Raw genomic sequence first — 25,846 nt, forward strand, 5'->3', positions numbered from 1 at the left:
CTCAGATATTTGACCTGTAACTCCTCACTGCCTTGTTTGCTCATCAGTGCTTTTAAACGTTTCTACAAATATATTTTTCCAGCCTTTCTAACTGTTCTTAGAAGTAGAGTTAGTCCTAATTATTACTCTTCCATTACCAGTAGTGGAAGTGTTACTAGCTATGACTTTAGTAAGCTACTTAACCTGAGTCTCAGTTCACTCTTCCATAAAATAGATACAAAAATTATTACCTTCAAAATTTTCTAGTGCATACTTTGCCTATAGTAGTAACTCAGACAAGAATTATATTTGACTTCAACTATACTTTCTTTCTTAGAGCTCTGATCTAGTCGGGCGGCTTTATATATCTTTACACATTTGACAAGCCATACTTCATTTCCTGACATCTCTTTTGATGTTCTATCCCATATTCTTCATTCGCTGGTTGCTTTCAACTTGCCTATGCTGCCAATATCTCATATATAAACTAACTCATCTAAATAATCCTTATTCTCAAAGTCATTTGCTCCTGTAAATTTAGATAAATCTCTTCATGGTAACATTATATTTTTAGTTACTCAGCCCCAAAATCCTGAAGACATATTTGAATCAACTTTCTACTCAAATGTATTCAACTGCAAAGATCTGACCTGTCCTTAAAAATGTCACTCACCTACACTCTTTCAGGTCCATTGCATGAATCTTGTGAAACTTAGCCCCATATCTTTGGATTAGTTTAAATGTCTCCTAATTCTTCTCTCTACTTCCAGATGCTCATACATTCCTTCTGTCATGCAGCCCTGTCAGGTTAATATATAGTCTTAATATAGCATTTGACAGTATTTCACTTTTGCCCAAAAGCCTTCAAGAAAATCTGGTACAATCAGGAATAAATTCCAAGCCATTAGGTGGCATGCAAGCCCTTCTATAATCTTCTGTTATTGATTCTCCCTTCAAATTTATCTCCAAACTACTTTCAGATGAAACTTTGGCTCTGTACATATCAGTATATTCAATTGTTCAGGATGCATGTCCTCCTCTCTTTTTGTCTTGACTCACCACCTTGTGTCTTTTCTCCCCAACTTAAAGCCCCGTCTTCCTTCTCTCAACTTTTTTGAATCCTTCACACCATGAAATGCTGAATCAGTCTGCACTATTTCTGTCAAATCTTCCTGACCACTACAGCCAGAGGCAATCCCCAACTTCTTCTGAAAATGTGTAACATCTATGAGGATGCAATATGATGTTTTGACAGACTGCAGACATTAGAGTTAAATGGAGCTGAATTTTAAACTATTTTTCAGCTGCACAATCTTGAGTAAGTTACTAGTTCCTTGTCTGCAAAATGTAGTTAATACTAACTCTTTTGGAGGGCTGTTATAAAAATTAGATATAACAGCTGTAATAGCTGAACACAGTAAAAAGAGCCTGGTACATAATAGTTGTTAAAATAAATGGTGGATATTACTTCTACCATTATTGATAGTATGACTCATTTAAAATTAATTTATGTGCTATTTTCATTGTCAATTATCTTTTGTGCATATATTCTATATATATCACCAAGATATATAGTTCTTTAGAATAAGAACTATATATATACCTTTGCATATCTTGCAAATAAGTGCCTGAAAATGTTTGTTGATTGATTAATATATTTACATATGAGTACATAATAGTTTTAGGAATAGACTTGCTGAATATTATTTTAGGTTGATAAAAGAGGATACAATTGTAAAAAACCTTCAAGTTTTGGTATAATCTGACTAGAATCTGAACCTTTCCAGCTTTCATTTATGAAGGCAGTCATGGAAAGGTCTGTAAAATCAGTGAACACAAGCATATTGATTGTGCTCAACAACAGAAGCCTTCTTCTGTTGAATAATCCAATCAAATGTCATTTTGGCATAAGAGAAAAAGTAAGTTTGATGACAGGAAAAGGTCTCAGTGTGGAGGAAAATCAATGTTAGTCATGGAAACAAGAGAGATCAATATGCAGACCACCAGTCTACAAATACACTGAAGGGTCTTGTAGGAAATCAGAACGCTGACTGTGCGATTTAAAAAAAAAAAAAAAAGAAGCCCACAAATATTGCTCTCCAAAATGTAATACTTTAAAATTTCTGTACTTTTATTAGAGAATTTCCGAAACATCCCCAATCGTGACTGGTGATCATTTAAGGAACATAGTGATAATAAACATACTACACACTTGGACATTTCATACATTGGAACACATACACACACACACACACAAAGACAGATACAGAAAAGATTGCTCAACCTGAGTTGTCCCACAGTAGTACTACTTTCCAATTACAAAATGTCATCTAGGTCACTTTCCATTCTCTTAGACCTTTAAAGAGTTAAACATGCCAACTACATTTACAGTCTTATATTCTCAAAGAACTTTATATGTAATCATTAGTTTTTGAAAATTTATTTGCTGATTGGCAAATGTGATCTTGAGAGAGAACTCTCTAGAGACACTGAGGTCACAAGCTTAGGGCACTGAGATAAAATCACATGCTTAAAAGGAGTTTTCATAGCGCAATGCTTCCATTGTATGACTTTTCCTTCAAAGGACTGATTGGAGAGTGGGAGGAAAAGAGGATTGTCACATAGCAAGTATAGGCAGTCACTATCTTTTGATTGGTTGACTTCAAAATTTGTAAGGCAGATGTCTGGAAATGGGAATTTAATATATTAATTAATTGTTATGTTGTCTCATTCCAAAAAAAGCTTTAATGTGGCTTGCAACACCTAAGAGTTAGCTAATAGTAATTAAAAAGAGATGAGAAATAAATTTATTTTAAAAAGTAGAGACATAAGAGAAAGAAGGTTAATACAAATGTTTATGTATATGAAATCCCATACATTGGTTATAGGTTCCTCATAATCTTAGTTCTAAGCTTTTTAGCAGTCCGCACAAAGGGGAATTAATTACAGAATTCATCCTAGAATAGGACAATTTTCAGGAGAGGTAAAATTGTTCTTGATTTAAAAAACAAGTGAACTTCTTCCTACAATTTTCATACAGGAGATATTGCATAATTTAACACATAAATGTTACCACAACTTCAACATGCCTTTTATGACACTGACTTCAATATAGGCACTACTAAGTCAAACAATTTGGTGAAAAGACAATTGTATAGAGAAACTTAGAATATTATTTCCTATGGAAAAAGTATTACACCCGTTCATTATTTTTTAAAAGGATTTCATAAAACTTTTCTAATATAGGATTGAGCTAGACTTCTTCTATTAGTCCTAAAACTGCAGAGTTCTAAGCTCTTTAAGTCCTAAATCCAGACAAGCTGTGTCCAAAACTAAGGAAAGCAGAATTAGGGCCTGATCAAGGTTTTGGTAGTAGGGTCTTCCATGATTCTGTCAGGGGAAAAATTCAATTGAAGAAGAGCAGTAAGGAGGTGGCGCTATTTGCCAGAGTGAGGGCATTCAGCATAACATACCGTCCCCCCTGTTATTCCTAGGACAGGATTCCTAAGTAGAAGCACATGAGTCAGAGCCCGCTTCCCCTATTTCCATTTAAAAGTGCATGCTTCCCCACAGGCCACTAGGCAAATGCCCAATTGAAGTAGGTCACTTTGCCTAAATAGGAACTAGTAAAAATCAATATTATTTAAAATGTTCTTTGGGTAAACATTTCATCACATTGATTTATACCAGTTTTCTTTTTTCTTTTTTTTGCGAGGAGATCAGCCCTGTGCTAACATCTGCCAATCCTCCTGTTTTTTTTTGCTGAAGAAGACTGGCCCTGGGCTAACATCCGTGCCCATCTTCCTCCACTTTATATGGGACACCGCCACAGCATGGCTTGCCAAGCAGTGCATCGGTGCGTGCCCGGGATCCGAATCCGCGAACCCCAGGCCGTCGCAGCAGAGCGTGTGTACTTGACCGCTTGCGCCACCGGGCCGGCCCCTATACCAGTTTTCTTTCACACACTCTCATGTTTATAGATAAGACTCAACACTTACATACTGTTTTAAAGTATTTTTCTCATTTATCCATGGGCTTTGTTTTTTTGTTTGATTGTTTCTTTTCTTTTTGGTTGCTACCATGTCAGACTATCTGAGATAAAACCTGTTGTTAACACTTAAAGAATAATTTTATTCTTATTAGGGCATCTTGCATCATTATAAATAAATTATCATAAATAAAAGACAAAATAATGATCAGTTTAATGTTAAAACATTGAATATAAGAACCAGATTACATCAAGGCTATGGAAACAATAATATAAGAGTTCTTTAAAAAAGTTTCTATCAGCCCATTGCTTTCACTTTTCTTATGGGAAGATATTTATTATGGAAATGTTTGTTTGCTTTCTACCATAATATACTTGGAAAATAAAAATATCAATGAATAGCACATATTTATCAAAACTATCGAAATGTACATAGACTATTTTTCTTCTCTTAAACATTCACTGTCCCTTTCAGGATAATCTGCACCAGGTCTATTAAGGCATTTCATATATGTCTGTAGAATTTGAATGCCAAGGAAATAAAAAGATTATTATAGTTGCCAAAGTCAGATCAACTCTCCTAATGCCTAAACTACAAAGAAAAGTTACAGAAAATTCGTGAATTATTAGTAGTAACACAAATTTGAACATAATAGACACTTTCTTAAGACCTAAAGATACATAACATATTATTTTCAGTTCTGTGTTGATTTTGCACTTTGGTGAATGGAAGCTTCACAAATTTCAACGCATTATATAAAAACTACTTGGTTTCATAGTCATAACTGAAAATTTAGCTTTCTGATCCCTGATCTCTAAAAAATATGGCTTAAATCTTTACATTAATACATTGACTTTTGCTTTTAGAAAATGATTGCTAAACAAGAGACATAGGCACTACAAAAAGTGAGTATATAATAGCAACAGTCGTACAACCCTATCTCTTTCTTTGGGAGTATCTTTGTTCTACATAACAAAATTTTCAAATTTCTTCTAAGAAAAATACAGGAAAACTTGACATATAATGGACGAATACACTGAACTTCTGAGTGGAGAGATTATACATAATAAAGATGTCAGGTTTTCCTAAATTCATTTAAGATTTGCATAATCACAATAAAAAAATTACAAAAAAGGTGAATTTACAACTTGGAAAAATGACTAATCAGTGAATTTCTGAAAGTTTAGAAAAGAGAAGGAAAAATGGCTTTACTAAATGGTAAAATAAATGATCAAACTATGGAAAAGTAGTCTAGTCCTAGTGGAAGAATAGAATAATAGGAAAATCAATAGACCAGAATATATTGTATAGCCCTACTACATAGTAATTATTAGAACTAATACATGTACCTACACCAAGAAATTTTTATTATTCTCTATTCTTTCTTGTAGATCATAACGATTTACAGTTCCTCCTCTTCTGTGTAAGACTTTCTATTTCATGGCACTGGGTGCTCTTTTTATTGGCTTTTCTATACACATAGGGGAAAACAGATATTGTCTCACCAACTGGCACTTTTTTTGTTGCAGTGTTCTCATATGTTTGTTAACCGCCTGTACTTCTTCTCACATGAAGTTGATCCTGGTTCTGTGGTGATGCTCAGAATCTAGCCCTAAATAAAGGATGAAAGCCAGTGTCCTGGAGAACTCCTGGGGGACCTTGCAGCTTACATTCTAGATGAATGACAGTCTTGCTACACAACTTCCCAGAAAGGGATGGGACTCCTGGGCTTGTGCCATGTGGTCCATTCCTAGAACAACAGGGCTTGCAATCTTTTTGACAGCTTCAGCTGGAGCAGGTTAAAGACATGTACTGTTTTTAGAAAAAACATGAACTCTACTCATTTAGAGTAACACTTTTGAGTACTTCAGTGAACTTAAAGTTGAAACTAATTCGTTTCAGATGGATAATCTTTTTTTTGATGTAGGAACTTTACAAGATTGATGAATATTTTAGATAAGTAGAGAGGTGATTTGGTTTTGAAAACGTTTTCCATCTTTATATGTTACATGTGCCTAGCCAACCAGAAACACAACCCCATACAGTTTGAGCTCTCCAGGGTGCTCTGAATGGCCCCATAACACTATTTTCTCCTCTTATATGTGGGCAGTCAAACCAGAATAATGGGGACCACTCTACTTGAAAAGAATTACTGTCATTCTCTTCTATGGGTGAAAGTGGAAAGAAATCAAGATATATTTAATTTAGAATATACAGTTAATGCATAACCCAAATCAACATGAAATACAATTTTGAAAAAGGAGAGTTCAAAAAAAGAAATGTTCTTTTTCCTGAATTTGACTAAATGATTATGGAATTATTTTCTAAAAGGGAACCAGCCTTCTCTTTCTTAATTTTGACAGAAGATAAACACTTCCATTTTCTGAGGATGAAACGCACATTCTTCATACACATTATCATGTTTTTCACATTTAATATTAACCTTTCTATTGACCTTAGCTACACTTTAAGCCATCAGTAAACTCATTTTGAGATGCTTTTATCAAATTACAACAAGAGGATATTGCTCTGTGAACAAAGGTAAAAGATTCTTTCATGACTCAGATGCAACTCTGGTTTGTCGTGTTCCCCTAACTACAATCGATAGACCACGCCTGAGTACAGCCCATCTAAACAGCACTAAGGTTATTTAACTTAAATGCACCATGCTAAGAAACTACATTATAAATAAATGTATCAAAACACGTAAATATAATATTCTTCATATCAAATTGAAAATATAAGAAAATCAATTTTTTAAATAAAAAAGGTAAGATCAACATTTTAATCACTGTCAATAATGTCATAGATCAATTCCAGAAACATGAAGCTTAAATAACCTACCACTTGTAAGTAGCAGAATTATACTATTTTTTTCAAGTATTCCTGGCACATAAAATATGATATTTAAAAATTACAGCTTTCACCAATATTATTATAATACATCAGTCTTGTACACTCTTATATAGATGTCAGAGGTGTGTATGCATAAAGCTAAGATATGAATTCCCTCAATAATTATGAAAGATATTCTTATAGCTACATTATCAGGGGCTCTTTAAAATAAATAAAAAACAAAGTGTTCAGCATAACTTCTTTCTTCATTTGCTTGCTGGATCATACTCATTTGGAATATTCCTTCTTTTCATTAGCATTACGACAACTCATAAAAGGTCTTTAACATAAAACACAAAATCTGAAACATATGGATATATTTCCCCATTTTCTAAATTTAATGTGCAACAGGGGAGCAAGAGAGCATCAACATCACTGATTAAAAAAAATTTCACTGCAATAAAATTCTCAGGATTATTCCTAGATCAAATTTTGTTTTATAGCCAAACAGACTTCTTGGTTTAGTTTAAAAAGGAACAAAAGTGTCTGTCTCAACCTCCCTTCTCCTCTGCTGTGGTTGGATTTCTATTTCTAAATGATCTGATTATGCTACTTCCCTAGCAGAACACTTTTAACTCCAATAGAATGGAACAGAATCTTTTTAACTTGGCTTCTTTCATGATCTGGTGCCATCCACAAAGCCTCATTGCCTCCAATTTTCCAAACACAAATTCTGCAATGACATGCCCAAATATTTACAGCTCCCCAAACATCTCAAGTTCTTTCACAACTCTGTGATTCTGCATAGCTGTGCTTTTAGCCTAAAATATAATCACTTTCTTAAGAATTTTTATTTATCCTTTGAGTTAACACATAAGTCATCTCCTTTCTAAAGTTTTCAGTGCTCGCCCCTTCAAGGTAGAGAGTAAACTCTAGCCACTCTGTTCCTTAGCACCCTGAACATCTTTAGTTTAGAAATTATTGCACTGTGTTAAAATGATTTGATTACACCTTTTTTCATCTCCAACTAGGTGGTGGGAGCTTGTTGGGCAGAAGCTGTCATTATTAATATGAATATCACCAGCACATGCTACAATGCCTGAAACCGAGCAGGCTACTAATGTTGTGGAAGGAAGGAAGGAATGAGTATAGACAGCAGACTCTTGGAAATCTAACCAATATTCAAACCAATTCTAAATGCTGTTTATGAGATCAGAACTTCTCTAGAGGTTTCTAGCTCTCTCACGGAATATAGCCGTCTCCTAGGTTGTATAGCCTAGAATAGCCCAGACCAAATATTCAGAAAGCTTTCTGCATAAATTTCTTATTTAAAAATCTTGATATAGCTCTGAATCAAAGTTGACATTTTGGAATCTTAAAAAATATCAGGCAGACATTTTGTGACATCATGACATTTCTATCATGATCTCAGCAATGATTTCCAGCATGGAATGTTCTAATGTCAAAAGAGTAGAAGAGAACAAGGAAAAAAAGGATCTTATAACAATAGTGGCAAAAAAAAAAGATGCCTTGAGGCACTTTAGACACTCCACATTTCTGTTGGCTTGCTTCTGCTCTAGTAAGGACAACTGATGTTTTCTTAATCTAACATCAAATGCTCTGCAGAGACAAAACAAGTCCCTCTTTTTCCAGCCAGATTGTCACCCTGCACTCTTTCTACTGAGAAATCTTCTGTAGAAATTAACTTATTTAGAAAAGCCACATTAGACACTTCTTTAGTATAATCTAGGGGGTTTGCAAAATTTTTCATAGATATATTCTTAAGGAAAATGGAGAGTGAATAATCGCTTAAGGGTGAACTTTGGATACATCTGGGAATACAAAACGAGGTAGCCACTCAATTAAAGCAGGAACTTTCTTTCCAGTCTCTTTCTGTATCAGATGTCTTTTGGGAAAAAAATAAAGAAGAGACTTTACTGGTTTAAAAAATGGCTTCAGGTAAGGATTAAACGGCTTCAGGTGAGGATAGATCCAATGGCTCAAATGATAGAACAAATACGTCCATGTCTCCTCTCAACCTTTTATATTATCAACTTTATGGAGTGGCTCTGGATAGCTTCAGTGTCTCTTTTAGTTACATTTGCACAATTTCTTGGCTGTATTCTCTCCTGCTAGCCCAAATTGCGTCATATACTCATCCTTAAAGCAATCACTATGGCTGGGTAGATGGGATACAGCCTTGGCTGGGAGGTGGGATCAATCCAAGCAAGTCTTGTGAATAGGTTTAGGGGATGGATGAATTCCTCAAAGAAAAACCGGAGGCACAGGTGATGAGAGAAGAGAATGAATGAATGTTGAAGAGGCAAGCATGATTAATATATATCTTTTAAGTTTTATATCAATTTAGCAGTTTCTTTTGATCAAAGATTTAAGATTTTAAGATATAAGATCAAATTTAAAAATTTTACTAGTTTTTATTTTACTAGTTTTACAGTCTCTACCCCCTTTTAGCCTATTGGTAAAACTGAAAGTCAAGAAAATGCACTGTATTCATCTTTTAGCTTTTCACACCTCATTTCCTATTTCAACAATAGGTGCCCCTGAAATAAGAAGCCTCAGATTGAGGATCACAGCTAAGCCACATATCCTCTTTTACTGCCTAATGTGGATTTTTGAGGAAGATATATTTTCCCCAGTTCCCACTTAATGCAGTCTAAGTACCAGTGGTCTTGAATTTCAAAGATTACTACAGATTTTTTTCTCATTATATGTAATTGTCATTCCACAAAAATATTCCCTGATCTTATATAAGTCAAGTGAAGTCCAATTTCTGGCTATAGTCAGTAACTTGTTATCTTTCTAAGGAAAGAGAGAAAACTACGATTTTCCTTGCGTGACACATTCAGTGCAATTCTCACATCATACGAATAAAAATGCACACTCGGAATCTACTTTAAAATTAATAGCAATATGCTACAAGAGTTAATTTTCAAAATTTGGTCAAACTCAAATAATCTTAGTTCTCTTCAGAAGACATTACTAGTTCAAACTAGCCTGAATCAAAAACATGTGTCACGTGGAAAAAAGAAATGTCAATTCAGAGATCTATTTCCTTGTATAACAGAGATCTATTTCCTTGTGAAAGGATTTTCTATTATGGAATTTTACTATTATATACTTATTATTTTCTGATAGCTAATAGAACAAGAAGCAGGCACTCATTTCTTTGAGGCCATATATATATATATATATATATGCTTTGAAAATAAGTACTTACTTCATGAGAGTGTTATGAAAATAAATGAGATAGAATGTAAATCATTTGGTCAGTATGGGAAAGTAATAAAAATTTTATCCTTAGCCAAACAAAAAAGAACAGTCTTTGTGCTTAGTAACTTTTTTCACTATTGAACTCATCTCAGATGAATGATAGTAACAACAAATATTTAACCAGCATTTATTATGCGTCAGGCACAATTCTTAGCACTTAACATATACTAACTCACTTATACTCCACAGCAATACTATGAGTAGGTAATTGTACTCTCCTTATTTCACAGATGAGGAAACTTAGTCACAGAGGATTTAAGTAACTTGCCAAAGAAAGTGACAAAGTGAGCATTTGAACCTATACTCAGGGCTTCCATGACTGAGTTCCAGAAAACTGAATCTCAACAAAAAGCAGTCTAACGATAAAATGCTGTGAGAGGAATCCTTCAGATTATAGGTTTTTATGAACATTCTGTTTATTTTTTTTTTCTTTATGCAAATACTGTAGCTGTTTTGCTCTGGTATACTGGGACGTGAGAGTAATGGAATTTGAAGGCATATTGAGATGGTAATAGAGTGTGCAATTTGCTGTCATGCTTTATCTGACATCTGGTAGGTGAAGTTTGAATTTGCAGTGAGAGCAATAACAAAAGCTTACTTAAGGAGAAATTGAGAGTCATTTCCTGAAAAGATGTGATGTTTAGGGATAAAAGAAAGCAAGTAATTAGTGATGAATCAGAGATTTATTGACAATCTGTTAATTGGAGAACAGTGCTGGGAAATAGGTATACAAAAATAAGTACGACATGATCCCAACTCCATAGTGACTAACAGTTTAGAGGGGAGAGTGGGTAACAGTAAAGGGTAAATCAAATTCCGTAAAGGTGATTGGTAAAAGGGCAGGATAACATCAGGAAAGACATTCAGTGATTCCTAAACAGCTTTGAACTTTATGCAGAATGCAACAAGAAGCCAGCAAGAGATTTTAAACAGCTAAATGGCACAATCAAGAGTGGATTTATGGTGGAAGACTTGTAATCTCAGAATAAGGAAAACCTGACCCCAGGATACCACTATCTCTACTAACGGCCCTAGTTCTCCCCAGACAATTAGTTGAACTCTTTTAAACTAGCACCCTCCCCTTTCTATCACTGCAGCCCTTATCTAAGCCTCACTACAACCTCTCACCTGAATTACTGCCACAGACTCTTCACTGCTTCTTCTCCATTCCTTTCAAGTTCAGTCTCAACCAAGCAATATGAGTGATTCTTTAAAAGTATAAGTCAGTTCTGGTGACTTGTCTGCTCAAACCCCCAATAGAGTCCCATCTTAGAGTAAAAGCCAAAGCCCCTGGATGGTCTCACTCCTCCATAACCTCTCTAACCCCATCCCTGATGACTGTGCCCCTAACTCACTTGACTCAAACCACACTGGCCACCTTGCTGTTCCTCAGATTCAAAGCAGTTCCGAGCTCAGGGTCTTGCAGCTGGTGCTCCTTCTGCCTAGCATATTATCTTCCCAGGATCTCATAAGGCTTACTTTCCCACCTCCTTTATCTCTCTCCACAGATGACACTCTATCAGCAGGACTGAGCAAATTGTGGTGTTGCGAACCACGTCAGGAAAATTAGAGGAGAAACCAATTTTGGAGGAAAGATGATGAGTCTGACTTTGGTACACACTGATTTTGAAAGGCCAGTAGGGTTCAGTTGGGTCTTCCAGGTGGAGCTCTACAGCAGAAGGTTGAAAGCGAATGTTAACATTTAAGGAAGGAGCAGAGAAAGAACGTAGCATATAGGAACCAGAGGAAGTAGCCTGTGGTGGATTCAATATGTCTACCAATTCTGATGAGTACCTCCCATCAAAGGTATAGTTGATTCCACTATCCCTTGAATCTGGCTGGCCTTGCCACTGCTTTGACCCAAAAAATGTGGTAGAAGGGTCCTTATAAGCATTCCATAGCCCAGACATTAAGAGGTCTTTCATGTGGTTTCCTCTTTTGGAACACGGCCCCGAGATCACCTTGAAAAGAAGTGCAGTGTAGTCTACTGGACTATGAAAGGACTTATAGAGGAAAAATGAGACACCTTCACTGACATTAATGAGGCCAACTTGGACAACCCAGCCATGCCTGCCCTCCAGCTGAATGCAGCTGCATCAGTGATCCCAGGAAGAACCAATAGAGGAACTGCCCAGCCAACCCACAATGTTGCAAGAAATTAAAAAAAAATCATTGTTAAGTTTAGAGTGGTCTGTTATGCAGCATACGTATCTGGACAGAACTTAGTACCTAGAAATGGGTGCTGCTTTAGCAAACACCTAAAACATGTAGCACTGGCTTTAAGATTTAAGGTGGGTAAAGGCTGAAAAGTAAGTGAGAAGATTGTTAATGGAGGATAGAGATAGAGAGTCTCAAGTTACGTAGTGATAGAAAAATTGGCAGAACTGTTCCTTGCGGAAACTTGCAAAATAGAAAATGTATCTACTGAACCTGTGAATCTAGATAAGGATATTTCCAGAAAAAATGTCAAAAGGCCCAATTTATTTTTTTTCCCTGAGGATGATAGGCTACAGGAAGAGAAATAAATTAAAGAAGAAATAATTCAGTGTGCAATTGGAATTTAGATGATGCTACAATGTGCTGAAATGGAAAATAAAATTGTTTATATCACCCCTAGTTCTCTGGCAAAAGACTTTTCAATGTAACAAATGGCCAAAGGTAAAAATCAATTCAACAATGTAGCTAATAATTCTTTGATAAGACCTCAGAAAAATTTAAGCGATTTCTAGAAGACTCTCTCAGTTAGAAATAAGGGCTTCTAAGAAACTTACAGGCATTTCTCACAGCAGCCTCACACCTGATCCAAAGTAAAGAGAAGTTTGTTTCAGAAACAAATTATGCATATGGCTTTTGGGGCACAAGACGACCTCCAATGAGATTCATAAGAAACGCAAAACATTTTAAGAGTACTGTATTGATAAAAAACACTGCCAGCTTGGTCTTAGAGAAATTGAGACAGTTCAAAATGAAAAAATAAAATAAAATAAAGGCCTCTGGGCTCTCTTTATATGGACAGGAGGCAGACCAAGACAGCTTCTTAGCTACAAATATCAGCCATTTCTTACAGAAAAGCGAAGACATCTTATGGAAAAATCCAAGAGCCTAGAGTGAAGAGCAAAGAGCCAAGCAGAAGAATGCACTAGGAAACCACTCCCAGAGAACAAAACTAGGCCCAGATCAAGGAATTTTCCCTGTCTCTGGTACAGGGGGAATAGGCTGGGTTTCAGAATTGATATAGACAAGAGACTGCTGAATGCTTCCTATTTTTCTCATTTCTGAATGGGAGAGTCTCTTCTGATTTTCCAGTCTCTATCATATCATTGTATGTTGTATGTGTGGAGAGAACTAGTGGAAGTTATCTTGTTTTTTAGTTCACAGGCCTCTGACTCAAGACTAGCCACACCCCAATTGTTGCACCTGAGAAGCCTGATCTATATTTGAATCAGATGCAGATCATGAGATAGTGAACTTTAAGCCTGATGATAAAATTGCACCAGAATTTTGGTGGTCTTGGGTGAGGAGGGGGTGTATTTTGCATGTGGGAGGAATGAAAACAATTGTGACCATGGGGTGTACTGTAGTAAATTAAATTTTTTGCCATAATTCTTTGCAATGTCTTTGCAATGTCACCAAGAAGTAGAATCTATTTCTCTATCCATTAAATCTGAGTTGTCATTATGACTTGCTGACCAATAGAACATGTCAGAAGTGACACTGTGCAAGTACAAGAGGACTGTCAGCTTCTGTTTTGTCCTCTTAAAGCAGTGCCCTAAAACCACCACGTAAAGATACTGGTCTAGCTTATCGGAGGATGAGAGCCCATGTGGAGAAGTACCAATGTACCTCAGCAGACAGCCCCAACTGCGAGATACATGAGGGAGGCCATCTCGGACCTTACAGTCAAAGCCAAACCTCCACAAGTGAGCCCAGGTGAAATCTGAACAGGAACTTTCCAGAATCATGACAAATCCTAATTGGCTTTGTTTTCAGCCAATGAGTTTTGAGGTAGTTTGTTACCTAGTAATAGTTAAATGATACATGGCCTGAGAGGTAGGGAAGAGAATCAGAAGAATGTCGATTCAATAAAGTCATGACAAGGCAAAGTCTGACAGAGGAGACAAGAGAGAAGCAGAATCAAAGAAACAATCAAGGGGCCAGATAATGTAAGGAATGAGAAGTACCTACTAGGTTTAATAATTAAACTCCTGGGGCAGGTCCGGTGGCGCAAGCAGTTAAGTGTGCGCGCTCCGCTTTGGTAGCCCAGGGTTCTTGGGTTTGGATCCCAGGCGTGCACCGATGCACCACTTGTCAAGCCATGTTGTGGCGGCATCCCATATAAAGTAGAGGAAGATGGGCATGGATGTTAGCTCAGAGCCAATCTTCCTCAGCCAAAAAAAAAGAGGAGGATTGGCATCAGATGTTAGCTCAGGGCTGATCTTCCTCACAAAAAAATAAATAAATAATTAAACTCCTGCCTAATTTGACTGTAAGGTGTGCTTTCTATCCACACTGGCTTTTACCGACACAGCTATGAGAAAAATGGCTGCCCTGGGTTGTGTTAAGGCGCTTGACCATCTATGATAAAGTGAAAGGCTGTTTTCTCTTTGCCATTTGAAGTGGTAGCTAATGCTTAGTGGCAAATTTATATCATATCATTAAGTGGCAAGTAAACTATTGTTTACTTAATTTGCATCTGAGGTTTCTGCTAAAGTTACTCTACTTTAAAAGAGAAAAGAAAATTCTTTGCAAAATCCTACTTTTTGCTAAGACATTGCTATTCCAAAGAACATTGGCTCAATCCTGATGGTTTCCTTAAAAACAACAAAAAAATAATTTTTATTAACAATATATCAAAATATATTGTAATACACACACACTCTGGATACACCAAGGTATCTGCTGCCAGATTTTTTTAAGGCCAAAATAAAATTGTGATTACTATATAAACCAATAGTGAAGAATAACCTATTGCCTTAAATTTTCCAAAAGTCTATAATGACTTTCATCTTTACAACAAATTGAATAGAAAATCTCAACTCAATTACAGGAAACAAACTCCTACCAACAGTGTTAGATGATCCTAATTGTAAAGTCAGAGACCTTAGATTTAAGCATAATATCCAACCTAATTATATTCCAAACACATTAAATCGCATAGCATTCTTCACGAAGGAAACTTCCTGGTTGATTTATTGCTTAAATTATGGAAAAACAATTCAGTTATAGGACATATTCTTGCATTTAAAAGATCAGTTTTTCCATGTAATGGCTCTGTAATTTGTGTTAAGAAGTAGATTCCAGTTCCAGAGAGTGATCATGCTTTTGAACTTGTGTTCTCATCTAGCTCTGTAGACATTTGAATTGATCTGAATTCAGAGTTCTCACCAGAGTTTTAGATGCAAATCTTATGTAGGTTAGTTTCCCTTCTAAAATTACACAAATTTTAACTTGACTTCCCATCTCTCCCCCTCTGCATTATGACGCTCCTGCCCATCACTGATAAATAATGATGATAAAATATGGCACTAAAGGCATTCCCCAATGGAAAGGAGCAAAAATATTTATAAATGTGCTCATCGATTTTAAGTTCTTAAAAAGATATTCTAACATTTTCAAATATTAAACAATCTCAATGTCTGCTGGTTGGGTGTCTTCAGGTTTTCCAGCCTTCTGAAGTTGCGTTAAAATTCAAATAGAATTACTTCAATTCCATTGGCGAATTCAGGAACTTCTTAAGTGGCAGTGGATCTTCTCTCTCTTTGTTTTCTACAAGGATTTTCAGAGAGCTAACATTTCTCCTAATGCTTTTGGTTCCAATTTTTTGTCTCCTCTGTCCCCATATTTATCAGTCATTTCTAGAGTGATCATATCATTCATTGTTCAAACCAGGACACTTTTGAGGACAAAGGGGTATGCTATTAATAATGACCTCAAGAAAATGGTACTATCTGAACAAACCTATAAGACCAAGTTACCTATTTCATACCAAAGGGTAGTTAGCTGTGGCCCTCTCCAAACATTTTCTCTGTTTTCCTTAAGATCCATACTTTCACTTCTCCTCGTTGGCCCTTCTCAAATCTTCTTTTTCTATTTCTAAATTCCTTACATCTCTCCCCATACTGCCAGAGATAACTTAAAAATTCTCCTATTTTATTTTGCTGAACTTAGTTCTTCTCTTCTTTTTATCCAGGCAATGTAGAGAGTGCTACACATGTGTCAACCAAATGTCCCATCAAAGCATTTTCCTAAACTAGAAATTGTATATCCTCATGGACATTCTTCTATAGAGTAGAAAACTCTATTAATGGGTTTTAGGTTCATTTTAGTATATACAACATTTATACTCCTTCCCACTATAACTGGATCTCCTCCTGGACAGTGTTGTTGCCCAGCTTGGATCCTCCAGGATCCCTTTTTTTTTTTTTTTTTAAAGATTTTATTTATTTATTTTTTTTCCCCTTAAAGCCCCAGTAGATAGTTGTACATCATAGCTGCACATCCTTCTAGTTGCTGTATGTGGGACGCGGCCTCAGCATGGCCGGAGAAGTGGTGCGTCGCTGCGCGCCCGGGATCCGAACCCGGGCCGCCAGCAGCGGAGCGCGAGCACTTAACCGGTAAGCCATGGGGCCAGCCCTCCAGGATCCCTTTTACTGAATCTTTTCACCCATCTCTCAGATTCTGCTGTTAACATCTGGTTCCTGACCTTCAGCTGAATGTCCTTAGGCACCAGGGTTGTCTGGCCAATATAGAGAGCTGAGAGTTTCTGGGAACCCCTTCCTCCTTCCAGCCAGCAGCTGTGGGCCAAAGGTTGACTGGTGTGAGAGTATAAAACCCCAGCTCTTTTATATCTAAAACCACAAGCTTTGGGGTTTAATTTACATGCCAGAGTTTCTCACCTCATTAGACTGAGTTTGCAACTTTGGTGCTTCCCTGGGCAGAAGATTTAACATAGCAGGCCTGAGACTATTATCCTTAGACACCCTTGCTCATAAGGTTGGCCCTTGGCTTGCATCTGGAAACTTGAATTTCTGGAGTGCTCCACCATTCTCTAAATGATAAGTGTTGCTCACTGTGCTTGAAGTGTTTGTACAAACAATGTGGATTAGGTTGAACATCTGCTTTCCTTCTGAGGGTCTGGAATTTTGCGTGCCAGGCAGAAGGTGACTACATGGCTGATCCCCAGTATAAACCCTGGACTCCTAGGCTTAGAGGAGCTTCCCTGGTAGACAACGCTTCACACATACTGTCCTAATTCATTGGTGGAGAAATTAAGCATGTCCTGTATGACTCCACTGGAGGACTCTTGGGAGCTTGTGCCTGGTTTCCTCTGGCCTTTGGCCCACACACCTTTTCCTTTTGCTGATTTTGCTTTGTGTCCTTTTGCTATAATAAACTGTAGCTGTGGGTACGGCTATCTACTGAGTTCTGTGAGTCTCCCTAGTGAATTTTATAGAACCTGGGGGTAGTCTTGGGAACCCCAAACACATTCCCCCTTCTCTATTTTGCTTCTTTAGTCCTCTTTCTCATACTGTTTTTTCCTGGGAGTACACCCTTAATAAACTGTGTGTGTCCTGATCCTTGAACTGGCCTATGCTTCCTGGAGAACCTATGAATATTCTGAATCAGTCAAAATATTAGTCCTAACTATAAGCTTTGCAATTCCTCTCTTTCTATTCCTGGAATGCTTTGCTCACTATCCTTTATTCCTTGTCCCACATACCTCTGTCCCCCTTCAAATTGTTAATAAATATGTATTTTGACAAATTAATTCAGTGTTTGTACCATTTATAAATCAGATACAAATTGCATACAAGGCTTAAAATAAAATAAAGCAGTACCTTGTCCCATCTCTCACCACACTGAGTCCTGTTTTCCAGAGGTAAAAATTTTCAATATTTTTTAGGTGTTTATTCCTGTATTTACCTCAAGATACCAAAATGACATGCCCTTATATTCCTCTTAGTACTGAATATATGGGAAAAAAGAAGTATGACATGAACTACTTGGGAAAGAAACAGTATTCAAGTCTTCCCACCCCTCTACTCATATGTGGATACATATCTCATTCTAGAAGGAAGAAATTGGTGGTAAAAATTTCAGAAAGGTTAAGCAGGCACACGACAAACCAGTGTTCTGGATAGGAACGTCATCTTCCCTAACGTTCTCCAGTTCTTTTGGTATTTCTTGTGATATGCAGAAGTGGTTCCAAAAAGAGGCAGAAAAATTTACTTTAAAGGCTTGCTTCAGTACTAATTGCAACATTTTCTTAATCATAGGTCTTCTTCAGCATGACCCAAATCCAGCCAGTTTTCCATGGTGCTGGGAAACCCCAGGTAACGGATTTGGGTTTTACGTTCAACCAAAATGATCTATTTCTCATGTTAGTACAGTGGTTCACAAACTTCATTGCACATCATAACCATCCAGGAGGCTTCATAAAAATGAAGTTTTCTGGGACTTGCCTCCATAAACTGTAATTCATTGGGTCTGTAGATAAGACTTAGGAATCTGATTTTATAGCACACACTTAAGGAGAGTCTGATACTGGGGGATCTAGGATACCCTTTCCGAAAACAGATCTACCGTCTCATAGAGTAAATTGAAAAAATATTTGCATATAATGAATACATACACATATGTCCATATAACATATCTATTTATATATGACTTCTAAACATCTAATATTATTGATGCAGTTCTTCTATTTGAAACATAAGGAATTTGTGGGCAGAAGTTCTTAATAATCTAATAGTTTTTAACCACAGTGACATGACACAGTGTGTTACAATTAGCTTTTAGGTGTACATAAAACATGTGTCCTTAATGATATTTAAAATAAGTCAGTTACTTTTAACAAATAAATTAGAGTGATTCAAGGTTAATCATGTAATTATGGCATTCCCAGTTATTTTAATTTTGACATGTTTGCCCAATGGAAGAGGAAGGAGTTCAGCCAGAGCTGTAGCGCTTCCAGAATGGCAGAGCACACTCTGAGGGTCGTGCCTGGTCCCTACTGTACCATTAACAGCTGCATAATGATGAATTGTTGTATTGATTTACTTCCATGGAAATATTAGTTTTGGTCTCATAAAAATTTGGGTCATGTATGAACATGAGTCATGCACGTAATTGGTTATACTGTTAACTTTTACTAAGGTGGAGAAAAATAAAAAGGTGGCATAGAAGTTGCAGGCACTTTGAAATGGCTGAGGTTCACCACTTTACAAAGTAATATGGAAAACAAAATTACAAAACTGTGGTTTTTAAAGTCATTCAGAAAGGTGTCAATACTCTGATATCTGATATAGAGCACATGGTAATGAAATATGGATGGCATTATTATTTTTTTTCCAACAGAGGGGAGGGAAATATGTAAACAATATTTGGTTTACAGTCTTCTGAAGTAATCAAGACAATAGATTTTTTTCCACTTTTAGCCTGATAGCTTTGCTTTGTTTCGCCTCTAACCAATCAATTTGGGAAACAAAACACTCTTGCCTTATCAAATTTACATATTTAAATAAAACGCACACAGATATCACAAAAACTGAAATAGGGCAGATTTGGGGTTTTCTGATAAGTCCAACATCCTAGGACTATCCCTTCTCTGCCCCCCACCGCCACCCAAGACCTTTGAAGTAGTTTCTATGTTTGTGCTCAGAGATCTGGAATTGTTTTTCTGATGATCTTTAAATTATAAATTTTTTTTTCTATTAGACATAAAATGTTCATCTCTTTCTGGAGAGTCTAATTGTCTTCTGAGTTCTCTTTTGTCTTGCATTCTGTTACACTCCTCTGTCTGTCAGAGAATCTACAGACAGACACCCTCACGTGGCACCCTCACAACAGTTCCCCAATCCTGCTTCTTAGAAGACAATTGGAAAAATGAACAATAACAGCAGCAGCAAAACCTAATGACTTCTGGAAGATCAGACAGAGGATATCTCAGGAAAAAAACAGAGACTTTAAAATGCTTTGAGGTCATTAACAAAGTTGTGAAATTTGTGAAGACTGTGGGAGGGAAAAAAGTCTTTTTATTATTTGCTACATTCGCAGGCTCTAATTCTTCATTTCCCTAGTTGGGCTTTAACTTAATTATAAAACAAAATCTATAGCTGCAGCCAGGCCTAGAGGTAGAGTCTGTACAACTAATCAACTTTAATTCCCTGGGCTCGATTTAATTACAAAACAACATTCAGTGCAGCTGCTAAACACTTACCAGGTGACCGCATGATAGTACTGATGTAGTCTTTACTGGTCTCCAGCTTTGGCTCTGATTCTATCAGCACAATTACATTTCAGTTATATATAAATTTGAACAGCCTCTAGGATTTATAATAATAAAGCATTTTCTTGATTTTAACACTCCTTTAGTTGAGCCAGTTAAAATACCGAGTTGCACTACAACTAATTAATGTTAGGAAGTAAAATTTAATGATGGAAGAGATGTCCTGATAAAGGACAATAACAACAAATTGAATATCCATAGCACCGTTCTTACCTTTTTAAATTCATTCTGTCTGTGAGGTAGACAAAGTGAAACCACCTTACCTACATTGTGAGTTATCGTTTTGTCTTTTAGGTTATAACATACATTACTTTTCATGGTAACTAGACATATCTAACTCATTCTGCTTGTTCTTTGGTGTTCCACAAGACAATTTAGGAGGTGATTATTTGTGTCACAAAATGTTTTTACCAAACAAAACTAAAATTAACCACTGATATTTTTAAAATAGTCAGTTCCTCTAATATATTTAAAATATTCTCAATTTGCACAAACATCCAGGAAGATCATTGCAATAAGTGAGATCTGATTTTTCATTTGATAATATTTAGGCAGAAGTTCCATGCACAATTAACTTTTCATCTTAGCTCATGCAAATACACATTTTACAATATGTGGGATCCCAGTTCCTCCCTAGGTCTACAGAAGGATAAGAAAAATTATTTGAATCGAGGGGAAAAAATCAAGAAGCAGTATCAATAAGGGGGTTAGCAATGACGCTAAAATAAATATGACCCTTACTGTTTTTACAGCAACTCAGAAGATAATATAGAGTGCCAAATTATCAGATTTGAAGTGGGTGTATGAGCACGACAGAATGAGCTCCCTTTGCTTTCCTATTCCTAGATGTCAATCTCCTTCTTTTCTTTCCCTTCAGAGTAGAAGTGGGTAAAAGCTAAAGAGATGTATCATAGCTAATTATATCTACAAAGAAAAAACCAGAATACATAAAGTTCATCCCAAAATATCTGGAGCAATAACCCCCTTCTTCACCTTCCAACATCAAGTGCTGGTTCAGATTTTAACCAACGCTGTCCTGTACGACTACCCTGGACTCTGGACAAAGACGACACCGTATGTTTGAAAGTCAAAAGGCTAATTCTTCAGTACTAGTAGCATCTGTCAGTCTCTCACCCCAGAGAGTATCTTTCTCTAGCGAACAGTGACTGAGTCACCGGAGGAAACAATTCTGCTTTCTGGAAGAAAATAGGATGGAAGGAATTATGACAGTTACCAGATGTTTCCAGTGCCCCTGAGGGGGCACCAGAATGTTTCTGCACATGCTGTAAACAGCATAAACTGCCAAATCATGGGACCCTGGAGCTTTGTGTTCATGCTGCTCTGATGTGCAGAGTCAGAGGATTCGAGAGCTGGAAGGAACCTTAGAAACGATCTTAGCCAGAGGTTTTAAACTATGTCTATGGGAATTCTATGTTTCCTAAGTGTGACTCAGGGATTGCTGAAGAGTAAGAGGATCTCCCCAAAACAGGAGCAGCACTCCTGGAAAGAATGTAAAAATCTTACGTCAGGGCTAACAACAAAACAGGATATTTTATCAAACACAAATCAGTTATAAAAGTCCAAGGTAATTCCTTTGGTTCAAGAAAAGAACCTTGTGGAAAATCACCATCCCAGTGGCTCTCTATTCCTAGAGAGGAGGCTCCCAGAGCTCAGAAGGCTGATTCAGCAACTCTAGGCTGTGAGAGGCCTTGTGGCTTGGGTGTCTGGAAATTAAATTATATCACTAAGACACAGTATCGGCGGGGGGGGGGGAGAATAAAGGCTTCCAGAGTCAAGTCACCAACCCTTACAACCCACTATTATTTACATATCATTTTCTATGGCAAGTAAAAAATACCACTTAGAAAAATGTTACTTTTCCTTGTTATTTTTACATTTGGCAATTTAATACATTATTGCCTTGATGAAGATTTAATTCTTATTCTATGTTACCCATTTTCAAATTAAAAAATATCCTGTGATTGTTCAATGAACCTCTCCATTGCCACCATTAGAAAGAGAGAGAAAGAAAGAAAGAAAGAGAGGGAGAGAGAAAGAGAGAAAAGAGGGAGGGAGGGAAGGAGGAAGGGAAGGAAAGAAGAAAGGAAGGAAGAAGCAGCTATTTCTGTGTTTGTAAATGAAACCAGTTATGATGAGAGAAGACATGAGATTTCAGCATAAGGTAAAGCGTATCTCCAGGGTTAAACAGACATTCATAAAAGCAGCTATACACATCTGTCTCACCGTCACTGTTGATACACACGACCTCCTGAACTTGAGTGCCTGGACCACACTCTTTTCCATTATCTGGTTCACAGTCTCCGAGCCTCACTGCTTTCCAGTCATAGCAGGATGGCTCTTCACAGGGAATGGCTTCCAGTAAGTGAGGGCAGTTCCCAGTGCCCCCAGAGCCTCCTGTGGGCTCACTGGTAACGCGCCGCTTCCTCAGTTTGAAACCTGAATTATTGGAGAAGGAAAATGTTTATTGTTACTGTCATAGGTTGAATATTTCAGAAGGCTGAAGGAAACCCCAAGTGAAAGCTGGACGAGGGTAGAGGATAGAAGTCATATCTACTTTAATGACTGGTGTATCCCCAAACTCTACTGAGCTCATTAATAATTCATTAAATGAATAAACAAATGAAAAGAATGGCCAAAGAGGGACTTTTGGTGTTAGCTTGCTATAGTAAAAATAAGTCAAGAAATACCATATATCTCCCATCTCCCTCCATAGGGCTTGGGGGATAGAGAGAGACAGAGATTGATTTTGGTTGATTTGGAAAATCTGTAGTTAAAAATATTCAAAGAAACAATTAAATCTTAGGCTATTTAAAAATATTCATAACCAGAAAAAAGTGGTATTACTTTGAATTCTTCAACACTACCACATGATTAAATTTGAAAAGGAACCTCTGAGAAGTTGGATGGTCCAGAGAAATTGTCTTTGAGCCTCAGTTGATTTTAAACTCCCTAGAAATTTGAATTAGGGGTATAAACCATCTGGGCTCTAATGAGGAATATTCAAAGTCGTGCTCTATGCTTTAATAGCACCTAAGTGTTGCCTTTCTGACAACGTATAACAAAGTTAACAAGTCTATTTATTGCTATGTGAACATATTAGACTCACTAGAAGACTGTCCTTTGAAACAAAATAGGAAAGTGTTTTCAATTACTAGATCATGGGAAAATTACACCACCATGCCCACCACAAGGTAAACCATTGCATTTATTCTACTCCTCTTAGATATATTATTTGCTCCATAAAAGCAACAGAGTCCTTCATTTTGTTCCTGTTTTTTTACCTTCAAAGTAATAAGGAGCTCTGTTTATTGAGCACTAGCTATGGGGTCAGGCACTGAGTTAAGTGCTGTATGCTTATTATCTCACTGAATCTTTAGAGAAAACTAAGGTGGCAGACATTACTAAATTCCTTTTACAGATAAGGGGATAAAGATTTAGATAAGTTAATTAACTTATCTAAACAGTAAGAGACAGAGTAGGTTTTCCAATCCGGGTCAGTCTGAAACCACAGCTCATCTTAACCACTGCAGTGAACTGCCTCAGATATTCTCCATCTGTTGTCTCAATCAGCAAGCATCTTGCCTATGTCCCTCAGCTCTAATCTTCTGGTACCATCACCAGAGTAGGTTTACTCATCTTTTTGCAATCAATACTCTTTAGCCATTCTGGAAAATTTCACAAACAAATGATCACAAGGATCATAGAGCATCATTTTAAAATAATTCATGGTTTCACTCAATCGATGGGAGTTTCAAGCAGGTCCTGTTAACATTACATACCTTTTTTGCCTTGCTGGTCATTACAGTTTTCATAAGTACAAGGTCCCCAAGCTGACCAAGGTGAAACCTCACATTCAATAGGACAGGGAATGTGGCACAGCTGTGTAGTATTAGGGACAGGGCCAGTGCATGATTTCGAGTCCACTGGTTTGGAGGCTGTTTAGAAAAAAATACAGAGATCACTTAAGAATTAAATGAAAAGAAACTGTTATGGTCAACAATGTGATCTTTCTGAGTGTATGAAGAAGGAAAATGCTTCAAGAAGTGCCACCAAGACATTATTCCAACGCTTCTCAGCTACATCCTGAAAATAAAAGGAAGAGCAGGGAAAAAAGAAGCAATATAGCATAGTCAAAGGAAACCGGACTAGAAGTGTTGCAGATTGTTTGATCATCAGCTTCATCACAAACTAGCCATGCAATTAATAATGTGGAGTCTAACTTTCCCAGCCAATTAAATAACACTTAAGGTTCATTTCATCTCTAAAATTCCATAGTTAGATTCTAAGAAAGTGGAATCTACTTTAGAGGACTGAACACAGGAGGAGAGGGACTATAGTTCATGGAAAAAATCTCCAAGTGGCTTCTGGCAGAGCCAGTCTCCCTTCCCTTTTGGTCCACAGAGAGGTACCTGGTAGATACAATGAAGGAAGAGCTCATGTAACCAAATGAGGTGTCTCCCTCTACCTCCAGCTGCATGACTCACCAGATACATTCCAGAACTTTTACAGAATATATTATCTGCATATGTGATCCAAATCTCAGAATTGCTAAGGAGACTAATTTATAATTATTCATATCTGTTTGTAGGTTGACCAATGAACATAGATAAATATTGCTTGCCCTTGCTTCTTTTCTATTTTGATGCCTGCAATTTGGCTGTTTTGTACAGCACACACATTTGACAGTTAATGTCAAGATGTGTCCACAGTTCTGGTTAAAAATGAATAAGTGAGACAGATATTTGATGCTATATGGACAGCAGGAAAAAATCAAGTTAATCTGTATGTTACATAATATACAGCTATAGTTACTTTTGTTGAAAATAAATGTCTTGGACACATTTCCTTTAATAGAAGCTAGTTCCTGTTTCCCTCTAATAATTTGATACGCCCATGCCTGTAGTACAAAGGACTGAAATAATAGAGGTCTTAGATAATTCTCATTCTCTTTATGTGAAAGGACTATCAAATTCCAATTGCATGGGATTACATCTAGAAGCTCTCAGAGAAATTAAAATATTTTAAGCTATATTATCCTAACTTTTCAATAAAAGTACTAAATGTATGTGCTTGTAATTTAAACTCTAAGGCAAGCTGTAGGCACTTGTGCATCCCTCAAGTTTCTGCACATACAAACACACTCAATCATTAAAGCTACCTAAAGGCTATACATTCACTCTTTGTACTGCCACAATTCTTCAGTTCTGAAAAATATTCTACAGATTTTTTTTTCTTTTTCCTCCTAGGAGCGCTTAACTTATCTCCCTTCCCTCCCACAACCAGCCCCCCACCCCCGCCCCACCACACACACACTACAGCGGAAATAAACGACTGGGCACCCCTAGTTTGCTTATTATGGAGCATTGTGAGCATTCTCACTCAAGTTTATCAGGATTGTTATGAATGTGCATCATAACATCAGCCAAAGCCAAAAAATGATTAA

The 25,846-nt window shown here is 36.9% G+C and overlaps 1 protein-coding gene across 1 annotated transcript in view; it reads right to left on the bottom strand.

Moving 5' to 3' along the window:
* The window catches only part of THSD7A (thrombospondin type 1 domain containing 7A), a 675,175-nt gene that overhangs the window by 137,970 nt on the left and 511,359 nt on the right, over positions 1-25,846 (bottom strand). The window contains exons 7-8 of the mRNA XM_058526377.1: positions 24,183-24,338; positions 22,627-22,839 (exon numbers count right to left, since the gene is read on the bottom strand). Of these exons, the coding sequence (XP_058382360.1) occupies positions 22,627-22,839; positions 24,183-24,338 (369 nt within the window). The remainder of the gene's footprint in view (positions 1-22,626; positions 22,840-24,182; positions 24,339-25,846) is intronic.

The sequence above is a fragment of the Diceros bicornis genome, chromosome 3 (assembly GCF_020826845.1).
Source record: "Diceros bicornis minor isolate mBicDic1 chromosome 3, mDicBic1.mat.cur, whole genome shotgun sequence".
Classification (NCBI taxonomy): domain Eukaryota; kingdom Metazoa; phylum Chordata; class Mammalia; order Perissodactyla; family Rhinocerotidae; genus Diceros; species Diceros bicornis.